Source organism: Taudactylus pleione, unplaced genomic scaffold (genome assembly GCF_031769625.1).
Source record: "Taudactylus pleione unplaced genomic scaffold, aTauple2 ptg000687l, whole genome shotgun sequence".
NCBI lineage: Eukaryota > Metazoa > Chordata > Amphibia > Anura > Myobatrachidae > Taudactylus > Taudactylus pleione.
The window spans coordinates 4,027,092-4,043,820 of NW_028285089.1; the positions used below are offsets into that span (position 1 = coordinate 4,027,092).

The following is a 16,729-nucleotide window of genomic DNA, read 5'->3' on the forward strand; positions in this document are numbered from 1 at the left end:
AATATGTTGGATTTCACAGATCCATTGGGGCTATAGATTGCTAGTGTATGGACATGATCAGCAGATTTGCATACAGTTACTAGTAAAATGATGGGCCTTTCAAGTTTGGCAGATCTGTGTTTGCTGAAAATGATTTGCAAATGACTGAAAAAGATCTGTAATGTATGGGCGCAGATTTCCAGATTGGGAAATCCTAAAATTTGTCAAGAAATCTTCAAATTGTTAAATTGTGGTTTTCAGATTGCTGATGTATGGGGGCCTTTACTTGTGCTGTTAAACAGATTTTAACACCTGTACTATATTGCCATATTTTAAAATGAATGCCAAATAGCTGAAATTTTGTTAGTACAGGTGCTGAAATGGGTTCTTAAAACATGCTCAATGCTCTTTACCTGGACGGAATCGGTATGGAATCCCGGCTGCCGCATGTCCGGCAGTTCGATTCCCGGCAGCGGCAGCCCGACAGATCAGCAGAGCCCGGCAACGGAAGCCCGACAGCGCTGGAAATCCTGATCGTCCCTAAGGTAAGTATAAACTAACCTAACCCTCCTTAGGGGTGCCTAACCCTAACCTCCCCCCCCCAGTGCCTAACCCTAATCCCCCCTCTAAGTGCCTAACCCTAACCCCCCCTTCCCCGCTGCCTAAACCTAAGTCCCCTGGGGGGGTGCCTAACCCTAAGTCCCCCGCGGGTGCCCTAAACCTAACCCTCCCCCCCGCGGCTGTCCGCTCGCTGCGCCCGGCATCCCTTCGATCAGGATGCCAGGTGCCTGTCTCCCGGTGTCAGGGAAATGACAGGCGTCTAGATATAGACGCCCGGCATTTCACCCTCACCGGGATATGACAGTCGGGAAGCCGGCTGCCGGTATTAAGGCAGCCGGTTTCCCGATTGTATACCACCTGGATAGTCCAAAAATGCTATAAGTGAATAGACTTGTGCACAGGGAAAAAAGGGATTATGCCACAAGGGGAACATGCTGTCTGGGTTGTCTACAAGTTGAAATGTTCATACACAAAAACTCCATATAGAGAGCATTAAGTTCAGGTGGTAAATGGTCTAGTTTTGAAGGGGTGCTATGTTTGGGGTCAATCCAAAATAGAGCATAGGGAGAAAACTTAAAAGTAAGGGCTGCCTCAACTTTAATCCCCAACCTAGTGTGAGAATCAGCGTGTGCCAAGACAGCATAAATTTGCATTGTGAAAATTAATATTTTCACACAAATTTCTCATTCTGCTCTTGCCTGGGAAACCGGCTCCAATAAGAGCCCGTCCCAGAGCTGAAGCAGAATGATAGCTTAAGCTAGGTTTAGGGTTAGGCACTAGGGGGAGGGTTAGGGTTAGGCACTAGGGGGAGGGTTAGGGTTAGGCACTAAAGGAGAAGGGTGCTTAAGCTATCACTCTGATTCATAGTTAGTCCTTGGTGCACTCTGGAAAGATCCCTTATACACTAGCCTTTAGGCTACTATAGTCTAACACCATCTTCAGATGGCATTAGTTATCGAGATGAAGCTTCGAAATGTGGTAAATCAGGCTTCATAGAAGCCTATGAAGGCTTATTTGCAGTCCAATATCTGCTGTGGTCCCTCCATGGTAAATCCTGGGGATCCTTAATATTTGCTGGTACCACCCGACCACAGAATTGATATAGTCTCCAAAATACAGATGTGTCCACGTACATTTATCCTCCTTGCGCTACAAGTCATGCTATGCAACTCGTGAACATCTTTTTATGCTACTTTTTACCTTCAAATGCATCTTATTTGCACGGCGGTGCTAACAGAACACACAAGCAGCTTCTGCTGATTAAAATGATATGCAGCATGCCTATCTGTGAGCAACTGCGGGTTTGTGTGCATACGAAATGCCACATTAGTGTCAGCGGCTGTAACACTGTAACGTAGCATTTCACATGCCGATACACCCGCAGTTGCTCACAGAACATAGGCATGCTGCATATCATTTTACTCAGCAGAAGCTACTTGTGCATTCTATTCGCACCGCTGTGCAAATAAAATGCATTTGAAGGTAAAAAGTCACACAAAAAGATGTTTGCTGCTACTGAGTCACGTCACGGCATGGAGCAACTAGAATGGCTGTTTAACTCGCAAGGAGGCTAGATATATGTGAGGGGAGGTAGTCAGCATCCTAGCGTGCGGGATGCCAACAGTCAAATTCCAGGCGACAGAAGCCCAACGGTGTTGGGATCTCTGCTCCAGTATCTTGACCGCCGGCATCCCGAAGGTAATTATCTGGGGTTAGGATAAGGCACTAAGGGGGGAGGGTTAGGCTGTGGGGAGAGGGAGGTTAGGTTCAGGTACCAGGGAGGTAGGGGTAAAGGTTAGCGTTAGGGTCCTTACCTGATGGTGTCAGGATTCTAACTGTCCCGGCATTCCCATACCCAACCCGTATGTGGGCACATCTGTAAGGTAGTGGCTTTTTCTTTTTTACAGCTGCCACTCAACCTAACCAAGAGATGATACTTGTGTTTTGTTTGTTTTTTCTCATGTCATCATGCACCTGCTCATTCAGTGTTGGGTGGTCCTTGAATTGTGTCCTCAAGGTACAGCACTGTCTACTTTGATAGCTGCTAATTCCCCTAATAGGACAATTGCTTGCTAGTAAAGCTTGGGCTGCTAGCTCACTGATGTAAAGGTCATATACTGTGGTGGTCCTCCATGTCCTGTGTGCCCCCAAGACCCCTACCCCACTGGGTGCAGTACATGGTGCTTGTAGTAAGCAGGACAGTTACAGGAAGACCTGTGATTCTGATATAGAAATACTACTATAGTATTTCTGCCGTAGTATTCTATTTCTTCATATACCTGTCATAGTTTACTGGGGTCTTAATAGGTCAGACTGGCAGCATATTTGAATGAGCTGGGAAATGTTACTACAGTGGTAAGTGAATTTTATAGGATGGAGACTTTACACAGAATCTATGGGTTTGCGCGTGTAAACGGCAGTTTAAATTAATTGCTCCTGGCGTGATACCCGTAGCTTTTCCACACGTGGCAAACCCTGCACATAATTTAATCCCCCATCCCCTTAATATGTATGTATGCACATTCCAATACAGCTGAAATCAATGTTCAATGTGATTCCGATGTGCTGTTGTTTACATGGCTTTATGGTGGATGCATAGTGGAAACAAGTGTTCTACTCGGTCTATAGTCTTCTATATCCAGTATATTAATATACCAACTTTGGGTTGAGGGGAAGGCTCACTGTTGTAGTGTTATCACCACAATCTGTCATAGCCTCATGCTAGTAGCGGCTATTGCAGGAGAACCCCATGTTGTTCGCTCCCCTGCAATTGCTGCTATCAGTCCAGCCTCCATAAGTGTTCGGGATTTTTATATTCAAAACTTTATTTATTTATTTTTGCAAAGGTCAGTACCGATGAGGGTAATATACTTGCAACACATTCGTCTACTTAGAGGCCTACCTCTTTTTGTATCTATCATCTAAGTATATTGCAAGTATGTAAATATGGCTTTACTGTACTTGGCCTACATTAACCCGAGTCTTCCATGCACTGTTCTGCCTTTCCAGGCACAACTAGAGGATGCACAAAAAGCATGATATGAATGCAGGCTTAGTCTATGCTCACATGCACAATACGAAAAAGTGTATTTTATGCCTAAAAATTGCCTCCATGTCATACTCTAAATGAGCCCATTTGTTTTCTTATTTCTTTGCTGCCCAGACCTGAAATCTCTACCACTGAAGAATGTTGCCTGTGTGTTTCATAACATTCATGTTGTGGTCTTCAAATTATTTGGTTGGACTACTTAAAGTACAGTACAGTCTTTTTTTATGAGAATTCGATATTAAATTATTGTGGCAATTAGGCTTATGAAATTATTTTAGTAAATAAGCTAAAGTCAGTGGGGCCTTTTATTCCTTTCAAATTAAATGGCTTCTGAAACATCACGCTGATACCGTAATATTTTAGTATACATGAAAGAGGCTATAGGGTAAAGTGCATGTCTCACAGGATCCGCCCTGTGTGTTGTATTAACACTTTACTCACACAGGTACATTACCCCAATCAACTTTCATGTTGTGACTCCTACTTGGAGGGAGGAGGTATAGAGGGTTTTTCATTCCCACATACCTGTCAAAGGATGCCTGGCAGACCCTAACAACACCACAAAGATTGTGAAATATGGAGGTGTTTTGAGAAATGTATCAAAGACAATATTTCACACATCAGGATGTGTCGGAGAACAAAATAAAATGGTTTTCTCGCTTTATCTCTTCTTTTGTGCTTTTGGTTTTCCTGTGTGAACAGTGGAAAGCGAAGGGTAGGTGTGTTTGTTTTAAATCATCCTATTACAGTGAGTTAACCTCTGCTGCCTAAATGAAAATTGTATAAACCTGAGATTTCTTTTGATGTAGTTGCTTGGTAACAGACAGCAGGTATCTGTAAAACAATGAATATGCTGTCACTGATAGGGGTATTAGGAAACAAGATGTTTAGCCTTACTTTGCTACATCCCGTTATTTTTCTGTTCTCATGTAATGATCACTTAGCATTATATACAGCTCTCTTACATGTGACTGCTCTTCACAAGCACAGTAATCTTTCCCAGGGCATCATTTTCAAATACAGTAACTTCACACTCTTGGCATATGACTATCTGTAATGAGATCTAATGCTAAAAATACAATTAATAGAAACTACATGAGATGATTCAAACAAGACTTTCAACGAGTTACTGTGTTTTAAAAAAATGATCTGCCAATCCTGATTCAAATTATGAACTCCAAGAAAATCCCATCTGTCATTTTTCTCTGAACCTGGATAATGTTTTTGACAGAATATCATGGCAAATTTTTAATCATCCCTTGCAAAAATCTGGCTTTATCCAAAACTTTTTGAGGTAGATTTTGGCCTTGTCTTTCATCCCCAGAGCTAGAATAAGTCATTATTGTAAAATTGCAGCCTGATAAAAATAAAGTTATTCACGTATGATGTGCACGGCGAGCACCCCTGCTCCCACTGTGTGCGCAGTGCACGGCAGGTGTGATATGCGTGTGCCACAGCCGCAATGATGGGACAGACGACCACCCAGAGTAGTGGATAGTGGACAGGACGGTTGACGTGATTTGGCAGATGCCGGACCCATTAGGGACAGAAGAGAACTGGGAATGGGATAAGTATGTCAGGTGGGTGCAAAGCTTCTTCTATCCATAAATGCTGACATCACTCTGATCTTCGCTATGACTGGATGTGCTGGTCCCGTAGCTTACAATGGAGGCTGTACACTTCCGCGATTTATAGTAAGGATGAAAGTTTTGCTTTCTCGAATATTCAGTAAAAAACATAATGCCATCTGTATTTGCGAAATATGTCAACAAACAATCGTTTACTCCTTAACGAGACAGACCTTCACCACTACACGATCTTCCCCGGCATATCAATTAGTATAACTATGGAGAGAAAAAATACAATACAAAATTTTACAACAGCAAATCACGTCTCTTTTTAAATAGAGTCCAACACTAACTTGAGACCTCACCAGTGGTGCACCAGATCTTTTGCAACAAGCGCATTTTTCGTCTGAATGTGCATCTTAGTTGCAATGCTTTGCGACAAGAACACTTCATGAGACTGCACGGCTTATGATATGCAACAGTTGTATATCTGTGTGTGGCTGAGTCTGAATCTGTATACGAAATACTACGATGCAGCAGCTTGTTTTCATGCCAAGTTCCATTGTACAGATTCAGACTCAGTCACACACAGATATACAAGAGTCCCATATAAAATTAATCAGTGCAGTCTTGTGAAGTGGTTTTGTCGCGTCTAGATGTACCTACAGTAAGACGCACATTTAAGTGAAGAAGATGCTACACCACTTGGCGCAGCTGCTGTAACTTACGCCAGGCATCTTGTGCTGCATGATGTATTGAGGCTTTGCAGGTGCTTATCTTTAATGGGTGCAGGGTGTGCGGTGCACACGTGCCCCCGGGTCCAGAGGGGCCCCGCACCGCACACCCTGCACGCATATTCTTTAAAAGTCACCTGTCTGTGGTCCCGCGTCGGGTGTCAGTGCTGCACAGAACACCGGAAAGACTAGTAGACACAGTAGACTCTGGGCACACTCTAGTGCCCAGAGTTTACTGACTCTGCGGTGGCTGGCCAGCCACGTCAGGGAGAGAGGAGGTGGCCCGGCATGGGAAATGCACACGGGCCCCCTCCTCTCTTAAGATGCCCCTGAGGCTAGGTGTATGAGGACACGTCTGTGGTCGTACATTTTGTACAGATCCCAGCAAATCATTGTCCATTTCAACACCATGGCATTGTTGAACTTGGAGACCAAATGTTTGGCTCGGACCTTTCCAAACTGTTTAGACCAGCCAAAATTGTAAAGGTACAGGGGAAATGTCGGGTCGGGTAAATACACTGCCATATGTGGCCGACCAATGATCAAATCAGTGGGGAGATTTCTCATGCCCTATTGTCTGATCATCGCTGATCGGTCGGGACCATACATTATGCGATTATTGGCCTCATCCGCCTATAATTAGTGAATCAGGCTGATAATTGCATAATCTATTGCCGGCATTACAATAATAGCTGCTTTGCCACACCTTTTTGAGTGTTGTATTTTTGAATATGCACCAACCATACATTGTTTCTTATTCTGTACTCCCCATCACTTCCCACTCCCACCATCCTATATCTATTCATTTCAGATATGTCTGATGCTTGTTAAAAAACAATTATTGTGACCTGTTTTCTCCCATGTTAAATGTTCTCTTATGTATTTTTTGCTCTACAAGTGTTGATTGAAAACAATATTAATAATAAATGAACAGAAAAGTTCATTTATTAATTTATTATTTCATTTATTCATTTATTAATTTGGGTTCACATCTGTAGTACTTACCTTTCGTTGATCAGCACATGGCATTTTTTCCCCCAAACCAATGGCTCCCAACTGTAGCGAAACAGTCCCATTTTGTGGACCTCGTAAGGGGTGGAGTTTTGAACAAAACTGGTCCAGATTTCAGTGGATTGGGGCAGAGTTTGGCAGATTGGTGGTGGGGCTTATTTGTAAAGCTGGGTGCACAATAGATGATATGTCCGATTCCGTGGATCTAAGCGACATATCGTGTATAGTCTAGTGTGTACCTATGATTTGTGCACTCCCATGGGTTGCTAGCGACATTGCCGATGGTGGATGCCACATGTAAGTGTATGCACTTGCCACATGCTGGGTTTCGTCGCCAGTGATGTCGTGCTGGGTACACATCGGTAAGTGTGTACCCAGCATAAGACTTTTGTGTCTAAATGTTGATACATGTGTTCAGAATAACATGAGATGGAGCTTAGCTTTTGCATGATACATATAGTAAATATCTGTTTTCAGACATTTCCAGATTGGCCTGTGTTCTGCAGCAAAGTGGAAACATTTAGTTAGCCAGGTTATAACTCCTGTCTTCCTGCTTTGTGACTGTTTTGTTATGACTAAATATTGCTAATGTCTTAAGGTTTGTTTAGTTTGTTTTTTTACACCTACAGCATATTATTTTGTGTTTGCATAATTATTGAAAGCTGTACAATCTCATTTTTAAAGTATTCACTAGGAGATGCTGTCCCATTTCATACCAGATAAAACAATTCAAGGAGATTTAGAGATGTGAAGCTCCCAATTGTGCTGGTTATATTATTTTAGAAGACACTATGAATAAGGATGACTTTTTAATGATCACTAGTCAGTAATTGCCTCGTTATAAGGTGACATTTAAACCTAAATTATGGTGAACTACGATAAGAAAATGATCACAATGTCAGGGAATTATCTTTTTGTGGCGGCTGTACAATAGCAGGTATGAAAAAAATAACCCCTATTAAACAAGCAATGATCATTAACCAGACAAATGCTTTAGGGGAAAGAAGTATAGAGTTGGAACGGGTTCCTTTCGCCCTGCATTCACTGCCTGGATGATAAAACACAGCAGTGCACTGTTCTCCACTGTGCGTACAGTGTGTAAGGGATGACACACTGTCTAGTGTATCATAAACCAGTGATTAAAAACACAGTTTGCCAAGTAATCGCCTTGTGTGTTTTAGCTATTTAAAAGTGAGATTTACATTTCTTGTGTAATGGAAATAAGTTTAGATAAAGAGATTTGACTGTATTACAAATGAAACACCGATTGTTCCAGACAGCGTTTTTTACTTTAAACCAATAGGGTTTCATCATTTGTGTGCAGATTTATTTTAATAAAAAATTAAATGTGCTGTTTGTATTAGCCACGTCATTCCTGTTCTGTGGAAGCTCCAAGTGTATACAGAGAAAATATTTTGCCCCAACAGTTGGCTTTCAATTAGCTGACACCTGTAAATTATTAAACATTGTCAGTGTTTATGGATAAAAGACTTCAACTTTTGCGATACTGAGTTTTGGGAAGTGGTGGAAAATGCAGGAAATGTCATGGAAGGGGGAGGGTCAGGGGAACAGCTGTACATTTGTATGTCCATGGCATATAGGTAATATTGGCGGAAAAAGGAGCTGATAAGGGGAAGGGGCCGATAGGGCCAGCTGATGAGAGCGGTTAGTATCTAGTGGCAAAGTGTACAGGTGAGATGAGAGCAGCTAATTTGGGATCATAGTGTAGATTGAGACAGTCATGAGTTTTGTAGCAGTGTGGATAGCGTCGGGTGTGGTGTGTGAGTTGTAATAAAAAGGTATGTGTTCAGAGAGCGTATCTGGGGGTAGTATCTGCTTGGATGTGTTTAGGATTCCATGTGTGAGGAGTCTTGTAGTTGGGAATAAATGTAGGTCTAGAAGATGCAGTAAGTATTATTGAAGTGAAAACTTTTATCCTTTCCCTGCATTTGATCCTAACTCTAAATTAGGCTCTTTTTGTTTTCGAGGTTGTGTAGCCCTTTAACTACTTTGTATCTGTAAGTTTATAGTTGCCAATATTTGTAACTGTCTCAGATTTTCAGTCACAAACTATGATAAAAACTGCAAATAATCCAAAGAATATAGCACTATAAATAGGTGAGAGCTATATTTGCATACACTGTAAGTATGTTATTTTCAAACTATTCGAAAAGTAGCCAGTTACCTCCCTTGTTGTGGAAAGACAAATAAGAACGTAATAAAATGCAGTATTTTTCTTGTGCCTTTCGCATTGCATTGCTTCTTGACATTTTAAGAGAATTAATTTACATACTATCATCTATCTATCTTTGCAATTGATAGGTTGAATGTAAGAAAGCACAGCCTAAAGAAGTCATGTTTCCCCCTGGAACGAGAGGACGAGCGAGAGGTCTCCCCTACACTATGGATGCATTCATGCTAGGGATGGGAATGCTGGGTAAGTTATGTTAGTTTGTCAGATACCGTAATTGCTTTACTATTGGTAATCCTAAAATACAGCTGTGCTCATTCTACAAATGTACAGTGTGCATAATGATAGCAACCCCTTCTGTAAATCCAATGAACATTAGAAGTCCTAGATGAGTTCTCAGTAAGGTGACCTTGAATTTCCATAATTGACGGTATTGGGTGCATTATTCCTTATGATTGCTCATAATGACAACTGAAATGATGACCTCAGCCCTGACCGCTTAAAAGGAATGACATCAGAAATCACTGTTTATATATGTATTACATACATGTGCGTTCTATGAAGACAAATATTGATAGTGGTTTTGAATAATTTAATGTATTTAATTAATTTTATAGTTGTCTTCTAATTCTATTTTGTTGGCATTTGTTCCTTGGTGCAATCTGTTCTCAAGAAAGGGATGCCCTCTGAGATATAAGATACAAACCAACCTGAATAGTTTGGCTTTTAAAGGGTTGATGTTGATTATGGAGAAATAATGGATGGAAATGAGGGTTGAAATTTAGCAGAGATCAAAATACTTTTTTTTTTTTTTTTAATTATTAATTCTTAAGTTTATTTTATCTCTTTTTTTTTTTTTTTTATTGCAAATGTAATGCACTTTGACCCCTATTGTTAAACATGCATTTTTTATTATTATTATCTACAATTCACCAACATGTAACCTATGGATATCATATTATATATCATACTTTACGTAGTTTGGTGACAGAACATCCTCAGTTGTCTGAAAATCAGTTTGACCATTTTAAAAGTTCCTTGTTATGTATCGGTGTCCTCGTGGCAGAAGGATATTTACATTTGTCCATTATTTATCAATTGTATGGTGTGTCTCTATAATTTGTTTGCTTCTACTAACACTATGGGCCATATTCCATAGGCTGCAAGAATAGCAAAAAACCCGCACCTGCAAGTTTTTTCCTGCAGGTGCGGGTTTTTTGCTATTCTATTAGGTGCGTGTGTTTTTTATTCTCGCACCTCCTGAGCAGGTATGATTTTTCCTACAATCGATGATTTTAGGTAAAATCACGGGGACTTGCTGTGACCCCTCCCCGAGGACTAATTAAGCAATTGGAAGTATCCAATTAGCTTAATTAGTCCTTGATTACTTATCTTCCACAGCGCTATCTTCTTCATCCTGCGTGAGTGTGTGTGGTGTTTGTGTGTATGAGTGTGTGTGTGTGTCCCGGTGTCAGTGTGCCCCCCCCAGTGTCACTGTGGCCCCCTGTAATCATAATGGGCGCTGGAAGAACTACATCTCCCAGCAGCCCTTGTCCCACCGATCTGCTCCTGGAGCCTCCCAGGAGCCCCCGGGATTCCCAGCAGCCCCCTCTCCAGGAAGAAGGGAGACGGGAAGCCACCGGGGACCGTGGAGACCACCGGTGACCCCCGGGCAGGTAAGTGACTTTTTTCTATTTTTTTTTTATTTACACGGCGCGTAGTTTTCAGTGATGAAAACCCCGCGTCCACTGTTTTTTTAATTGAATCCCGCGGGTATCGGGAGCGCACATACCCGCGGGATTCCGAAATTTGTCGTAAGGGGCGCAAGGTTTTAGCCTTGATAAACCTCGCGCCCAATTGAATATATCCCTATGTATAATGTTATTGTTTTCACCTGATAATAGTAATTTCATTTAACAGTATATATAGAAAATGTAAGTGTATATTTATTTTATACTTTATAAGGCAGTGAAATGTTATTCCATATGTGAAGCGGATTATGACATAAAACATAATATAAATAACGCGAGAGTGGGGTTGCTGTGGGTCCCAGGCCACTTCTGGGGCAGGCTCTCTCCCAGTACCAAGTTACACTGCCATCTCCTGAGCCCTGGCTTTTCTATTCTCACCAGAGTGCTGCTGCAGGGCATCTGGGCCCAGAGCTGATCTAAGCTACAGCCATCTCTAGCTGCTGCCTGCCTGCATTGTGATGTCACAATACAGGTCACAGCCCTATATATGGGATGCCCAGCTACTGGCAGCCATTATGTGGTGACATTTTGTCCTACATTGATACTCTCTGAGTAGTTCCTGCTTTATAGAAGTGACTTTGGATAACTACTATTGATATGGACTTTAGATTACATTTTCTAGTAAGGTCCTCAACAGCAACAATGTCAGAAAAAGAATCTGAATAACATCTTAAGGTAAGGACTATACAGATGTGTACAGATGCTACAAGTCGCGCCACACATAACGAGGGGCTCCGTGTGACTTGGTAGCGCCGAGCGTCTTTTGAGCTAATTTTTACCTTCCAATGCGTCCTATTCGCAAAGCAATGTGAATAGATAGCACAAGCAACTTCTGCTGATTGAAATAATATGCGGCATGCCTATGTTCTGTATGCGACTGCATAGGCATGCTGCATATCATTGTAATCAGCAGAAGCTGCTTGTGCTATCTATTTGCATCACTGTGTGAATAAGACACATTTGAAGGTAAAAAGTCGCACAAAAGACGCTCTGCGCTACCAAGTCACATGTAGAAGTCCTAAAATAGTCAGCTGCTGTCAACTGAACTGTCCTTTTAAGTGATTCTTGTTCCTCTTCTGGTTCTAGAAAATGCTGTAGCTTTTGTGCTGCACAGGGATGCTTGACATTTTTTACCAGCAAGTAGTAAGTGTGTGTCTGGTGCAGTGCCGTAACTAGTGCCTGGTGCAGGCCACGCCGCCTCCACATGATGTCATATGGAGGGGGCAGGGCCACAAATGCAGGGAATAACAGCAGTGCCAGACCATCCTCAGGATGCTCTGGGGGCTGTAAGGTCAGCGGTGTACACGTCTGAAGCATCCTAAGGACACTCCAGGCGCCACTGCTGCAGAGATTGGGTTCCGGACTGTAGATAGACAGACAGTAATTAGATAGGCAATGTCTAGGTAGCAGATGTTAGACAAAAGTTCGACGGGGACAAAAGTTTGACGTGTAAAAGGCACTAGAAGAGACAGGGTCAGGCACCTACTCCAACGGTTAGGGTTAGGCGCCAGAAGGGAGGATTAGATTTGGTGAAGATTAGGGCTAGAAAAAAAAAATCACCCTGTCGATCGTTTTTACCGGTCAACCTTTTACATGTCGACCTTTTGTGTGTCGACCTTTTGTCCCTGTTGAACTATTGTTTGTCTAACATCTGGTGTCTACCTAGACATTGTCTAACTAATTACTGTCTATCTCTTATTCCACACCCGCAGAGATTCTGGCACCCTGCTAGCCAGAAGCAGGGACCATGGGTGAGTGGTGGTTCCACCCACAGAGGTCTGCACTCTGTGCGGTGGCACCTATCGCACTCCCCTAGTTGCGGCCCTGGTCTGGTGTGTTTTTTCTGCACACATATTCCTCATGTCTGACTGCAGCTGCACCCACCAAGGAGGCATTGGAGACCACCAAATGAGAAACAGAAATGACAGGGGCAACTGCAAACAAACTCGCTCAGAATGTATTCAATGGCTAGATGAGCAGTTTCTCACTGCCATTAAAATGTCTTAATTGTTTTATATTTGTGAATAGTCTTATGTGGGAGACAGGACTCAGCTGATCATTAATTGTCATGTATGTAGGTGTGTGTGTATTTATATATACACACACTCTCCTGTAACTGGAGCCTGCATATTTCTAGTCACCTTAGACCGCCACGTCCCCTATATACACCTCCCTGTATATATATCGCAACTTACATGACTAACGTCTTGGTGCCAGATAATTACAGGACGCCTTCAGAGTCCATGCCTCGATGGGTCAGAGCTGTTTTGTGGGCACGAGGGGGACCTACACAATATTAGGAAAGTGGTTTTAATGTTATGGCTGATCGGTGTATAACATCAGGGATTTTTTTCAAAATCTTGTATCCCCTAGTAGGAAATATGTTTGTTTGCAGATAAACTAGGGATGGCCATCGACCACCGATGTTTTCAAAACATTCATGGTGGCCGGCCGATGTTAACTAGTTTTGCCATCAGTGGCAAAGAATCAATGGTTCTACGCCATCGATGGATGAGTGTGAGACTATCTTTTTTTTTTTTCCTTGACAGGATGAAATTTAGCCCCTCCCCTGGCATATGCTAAGCCAAACTTCAATTTTTGATTGGCCCACTGAGCCCCCTGCAGCGGTGGCCATCGAGGGGGTGCACATCATTGTTCACCGTAGATTGTTTTTGTGCCATCGATGGGCCTATCGATGGCAACCATCGATGGACCCCCTCCTCCCAATGGCCATTCATAAGATGAACATTTATTTCCACATGGATGATCAGTTCATGCAGCTTATTTCCTATAGTCTAAGGTTAGAAGGCTGTGAAATCCGTTTGTGGTATTTAGACACAGTAGTTTTTGATAGCTGTGCTTTCCCCTGAACTAGGCATGGTTAAACGAGGATACTATTGATGTCAATGAAAGAAGTAATCATTTATAATTGGGCAAATCTCATTTTCTTTTCAAACTAGCAAAAAAAAAATGTGGTACAATTTGTCTAATGCATTATTATTACCTTTTATAAAGCACCAACATATTAGGCAGTTTTAGTAAACTGTAGCACCTTAAAGAGACATACAAACTGAACATGGATAGCTTCATGACCCAGCACAATGTGGCAGCAATGCTAACTAGTGTTGGTCATAATGCACCCTGACATTTCTGTACTGGCTTATACTGTAATGCTGGTCTGATGCATGCTACAGCTCAGAATGGATTCCCAGGATTCCTCTAGCCTTAATTTGCAAGCAAAGCCTTCTCTATTTTATGATAACGCTAGCTCACCTGGCAATGCGCGAGCCTGGATCTCTTTTTGTGTGCCAACCAACTGGCATTTCTGCTTCAAGAATGGTCTTAAAGAGTCTCTTCCTTGTAAATGATTAACATTTCCTCTTGGGAAAGCCAAATTTGCATTTAAATAGATATCTTAAATAGACTATTTTACTCTTATTCACCAAAATAGAATGATGAAGGAGGCAGTATGTTCATTCCGACTTAAAACGATCCTTTCTCCTGGATAGAAATTGAGTCTCACATTTATTCTCATCTCCTAATGTAGGTTTGACAGCTCCACAGAGCTTTTTGTGAAATGACTTTTTTTATGTGGTTTATGTGGTGAAAGAATTGTATAATGACAGAAGCCTGTTAAATGTGTATAAAAATAAAGATAATATAGTGATTAAGTCCACCATTCTCAAAAACTGGGTACCATTACTCAATGTTTATAGGTTTCTTTTTAAATACTTGTGCAAAATTTAGTGTTCCATATTTCTCATCCAGTAGAAAATCCATTTTGCTCCTATGACGGTAGAAAAACTCGTCCCAGCTCCGAAAAAGCCACTCTCCTGCTCCATGCTTAAGGCTTATGTATTTCCTGCTGTTCTATACTCCCTCCTGTGGTATGAGTAAAAAGGAAAAAAGTTTAAACCTTAAATGAATCGGAATTTGAATGAAATTGTCTCACGTCTCGTATGTGTAGTGATGTAACCGAGCAATGATACATAAATACATATATGAGAATAGTGATGACTGGTGATTCCTACAATCAATGACATCTCAGGGGCAGGGAATCTGTGGCACTCTTGCTACTGTGAAACATCCCAGCATGCCGTGACCCAGTTTTAGCCCTTACAGTAAAACTGTGGCATACTTTTTTTCAGAGGCACTGGACTGAGGCTCAGACTGCATGACATGGACACTCTGGGGTCCATTTATTAATGAATGCATTTGCGATGCGATCTAGCACCCATGATCGCATTGCAGGATGCCTTAATGTACTAAAGGGCACCCGCAGGGACAGGGGCTCCAAAAGCAGCCCATCCCTGTGATGTGCTGGGAGTGAAGTGACCGCGTCTGACTCTTCACTCCTGTGCCGGGGATCCTGCGCATGTACGATATACAGACTACAAATGCGCGGCAGCCATTGCCGGGGGAGATTCCTGTGGAACCCTCTCCCGGCTAGTATTGCTATGTGTAGCCCATAGGCTACAGAGGCTTACGCCATCTTCAGATGGCATAAGCTGTGGGGGGACCAAGTTCTGAAATTCGAAGCATTTTGAAAGTTGGTAAATCTGACAGCATCGCATCCCCCATAGAAACCTGCTGGCGGAAATGGAAGGACAGCAGCAGATTTTGGAGATATCTGCTGCAGTCCTTCCATATTGCATCTGGGAGAAATATATTATTTGTGCTCATCACCCCAAAAATGGGTGTTTTCGGGAAATACATTGCAAATATTAAATGATTAATGTGCCCCCCTGTCCCTGATCAGCAGCAGGACAACTCTGTCACTGATCTGAGCTCTGCTGCTGTTGTGCGCTGTAGTGCGGCGCAGGGAGGGCTTGTGAAGGCTTCCACTCTGTCGCAGTTTACAACAGTATTATGCACAGTATTTGAACCCCAGGAAGGGTGTGTGTTGCAGTTTGAGTAGCGTCTATTTGCAAGCTGTGACAGGACACCATTTTTTTCCTATCTACAGCAGCACTGCAGATCCTTAGGGCAGCACGCCTATTATCATGGGGGACATGAAGCTGCAGCACCACCCGCCCCATTGTTAATTCAGCCCTGCTAAGACTTTAAGCAAGTATGAACTGCATGACCCCATTCTAGGGGGAGCAGAAACAAAGTTTTTCTCTGCTTGTGTTCCACCTTCCCCATCACCATACTCTGATGCTAGCACATAGTGACATCAATGTACATCCTCCTGCAGTCATTGAACTAGTAGCACTGCAAATTCTACTTCCAGCAGCTAAGGCATTTTTGTATCTGTTATGGGTGCAGTGTCTGTGATGCCCACGGACCCCTGCACCCATAATTATATTTACCTCTCAATAGTCCTGTGATGGCTGGCACTGCAGAGCAGCAGAAATTACTGGGAAAATGGATTTGCGGTCATTTTCCCGGTGTTTTGCACATGCATAATAGAGAAGTATTTCCGGGAACATGGCATAGGCGCCATGTCCCTGGAGTCCTGCAATTATGCAGTAGACTCTGGCACAAAACCTGACTGAAAATTTGTGTGTAAAGTACAGATTAAAAGTTACTTGCAGTACTGCAAATTATATTGCAGGGAAATTCCCTCAAAATGATGGCCCTGTTTGCTTTTAGGCCTGATAATGACTAGTAGACTGTAGGTAGTGCATTTTCCACACTTACACTTTTCTATTTGTTTACATTTGGTTGACATCATACTTGCCGGCTATAACTAAATCCTAGAACGGAGATGCGAAGGTAATTTTTAAGAAAATGTAAAGAAATTGTAATTTGTTTTGTTTGTTTTTTAAAGAAAATACAAAATCTCCACCTATTTTGATATTTTTATAAAGTATGATAAAACGTAACCTTTATTTGTTATAAAATAACAAGCAAAATAATTGTTTATAATAGGGGTAGGTAAT

The 16,729-nt window shown here is 42.2% G+C and overlaps 1 protein-coding gene across 3 annotated transcripts in view; it reads left to right on the plus strand.

Annotated features, from left to right (window-relative positions):
• The window catches only part of MSI2 (musashi RNA binding protein 2), a 762,584-nt gene that overhangs the window by 556,760 nt on the left and 189,095 nt on the right, over positions 1–16,729 (plus strand). For all 3 annotated transcript variants that reach the window (XM_088456130.1, XM_088456131.1, XM_088456132.1), the window contains exon 9: positions 9,225–9,339. In XM_088456130.1, coding sequence (XP_088312256.1) covers positions 9,225–9,339 — 115 coding nt within the window. The remainder of the gene's footprint in view (positions 1–9,224; positions 9,340–16,729) is intronic.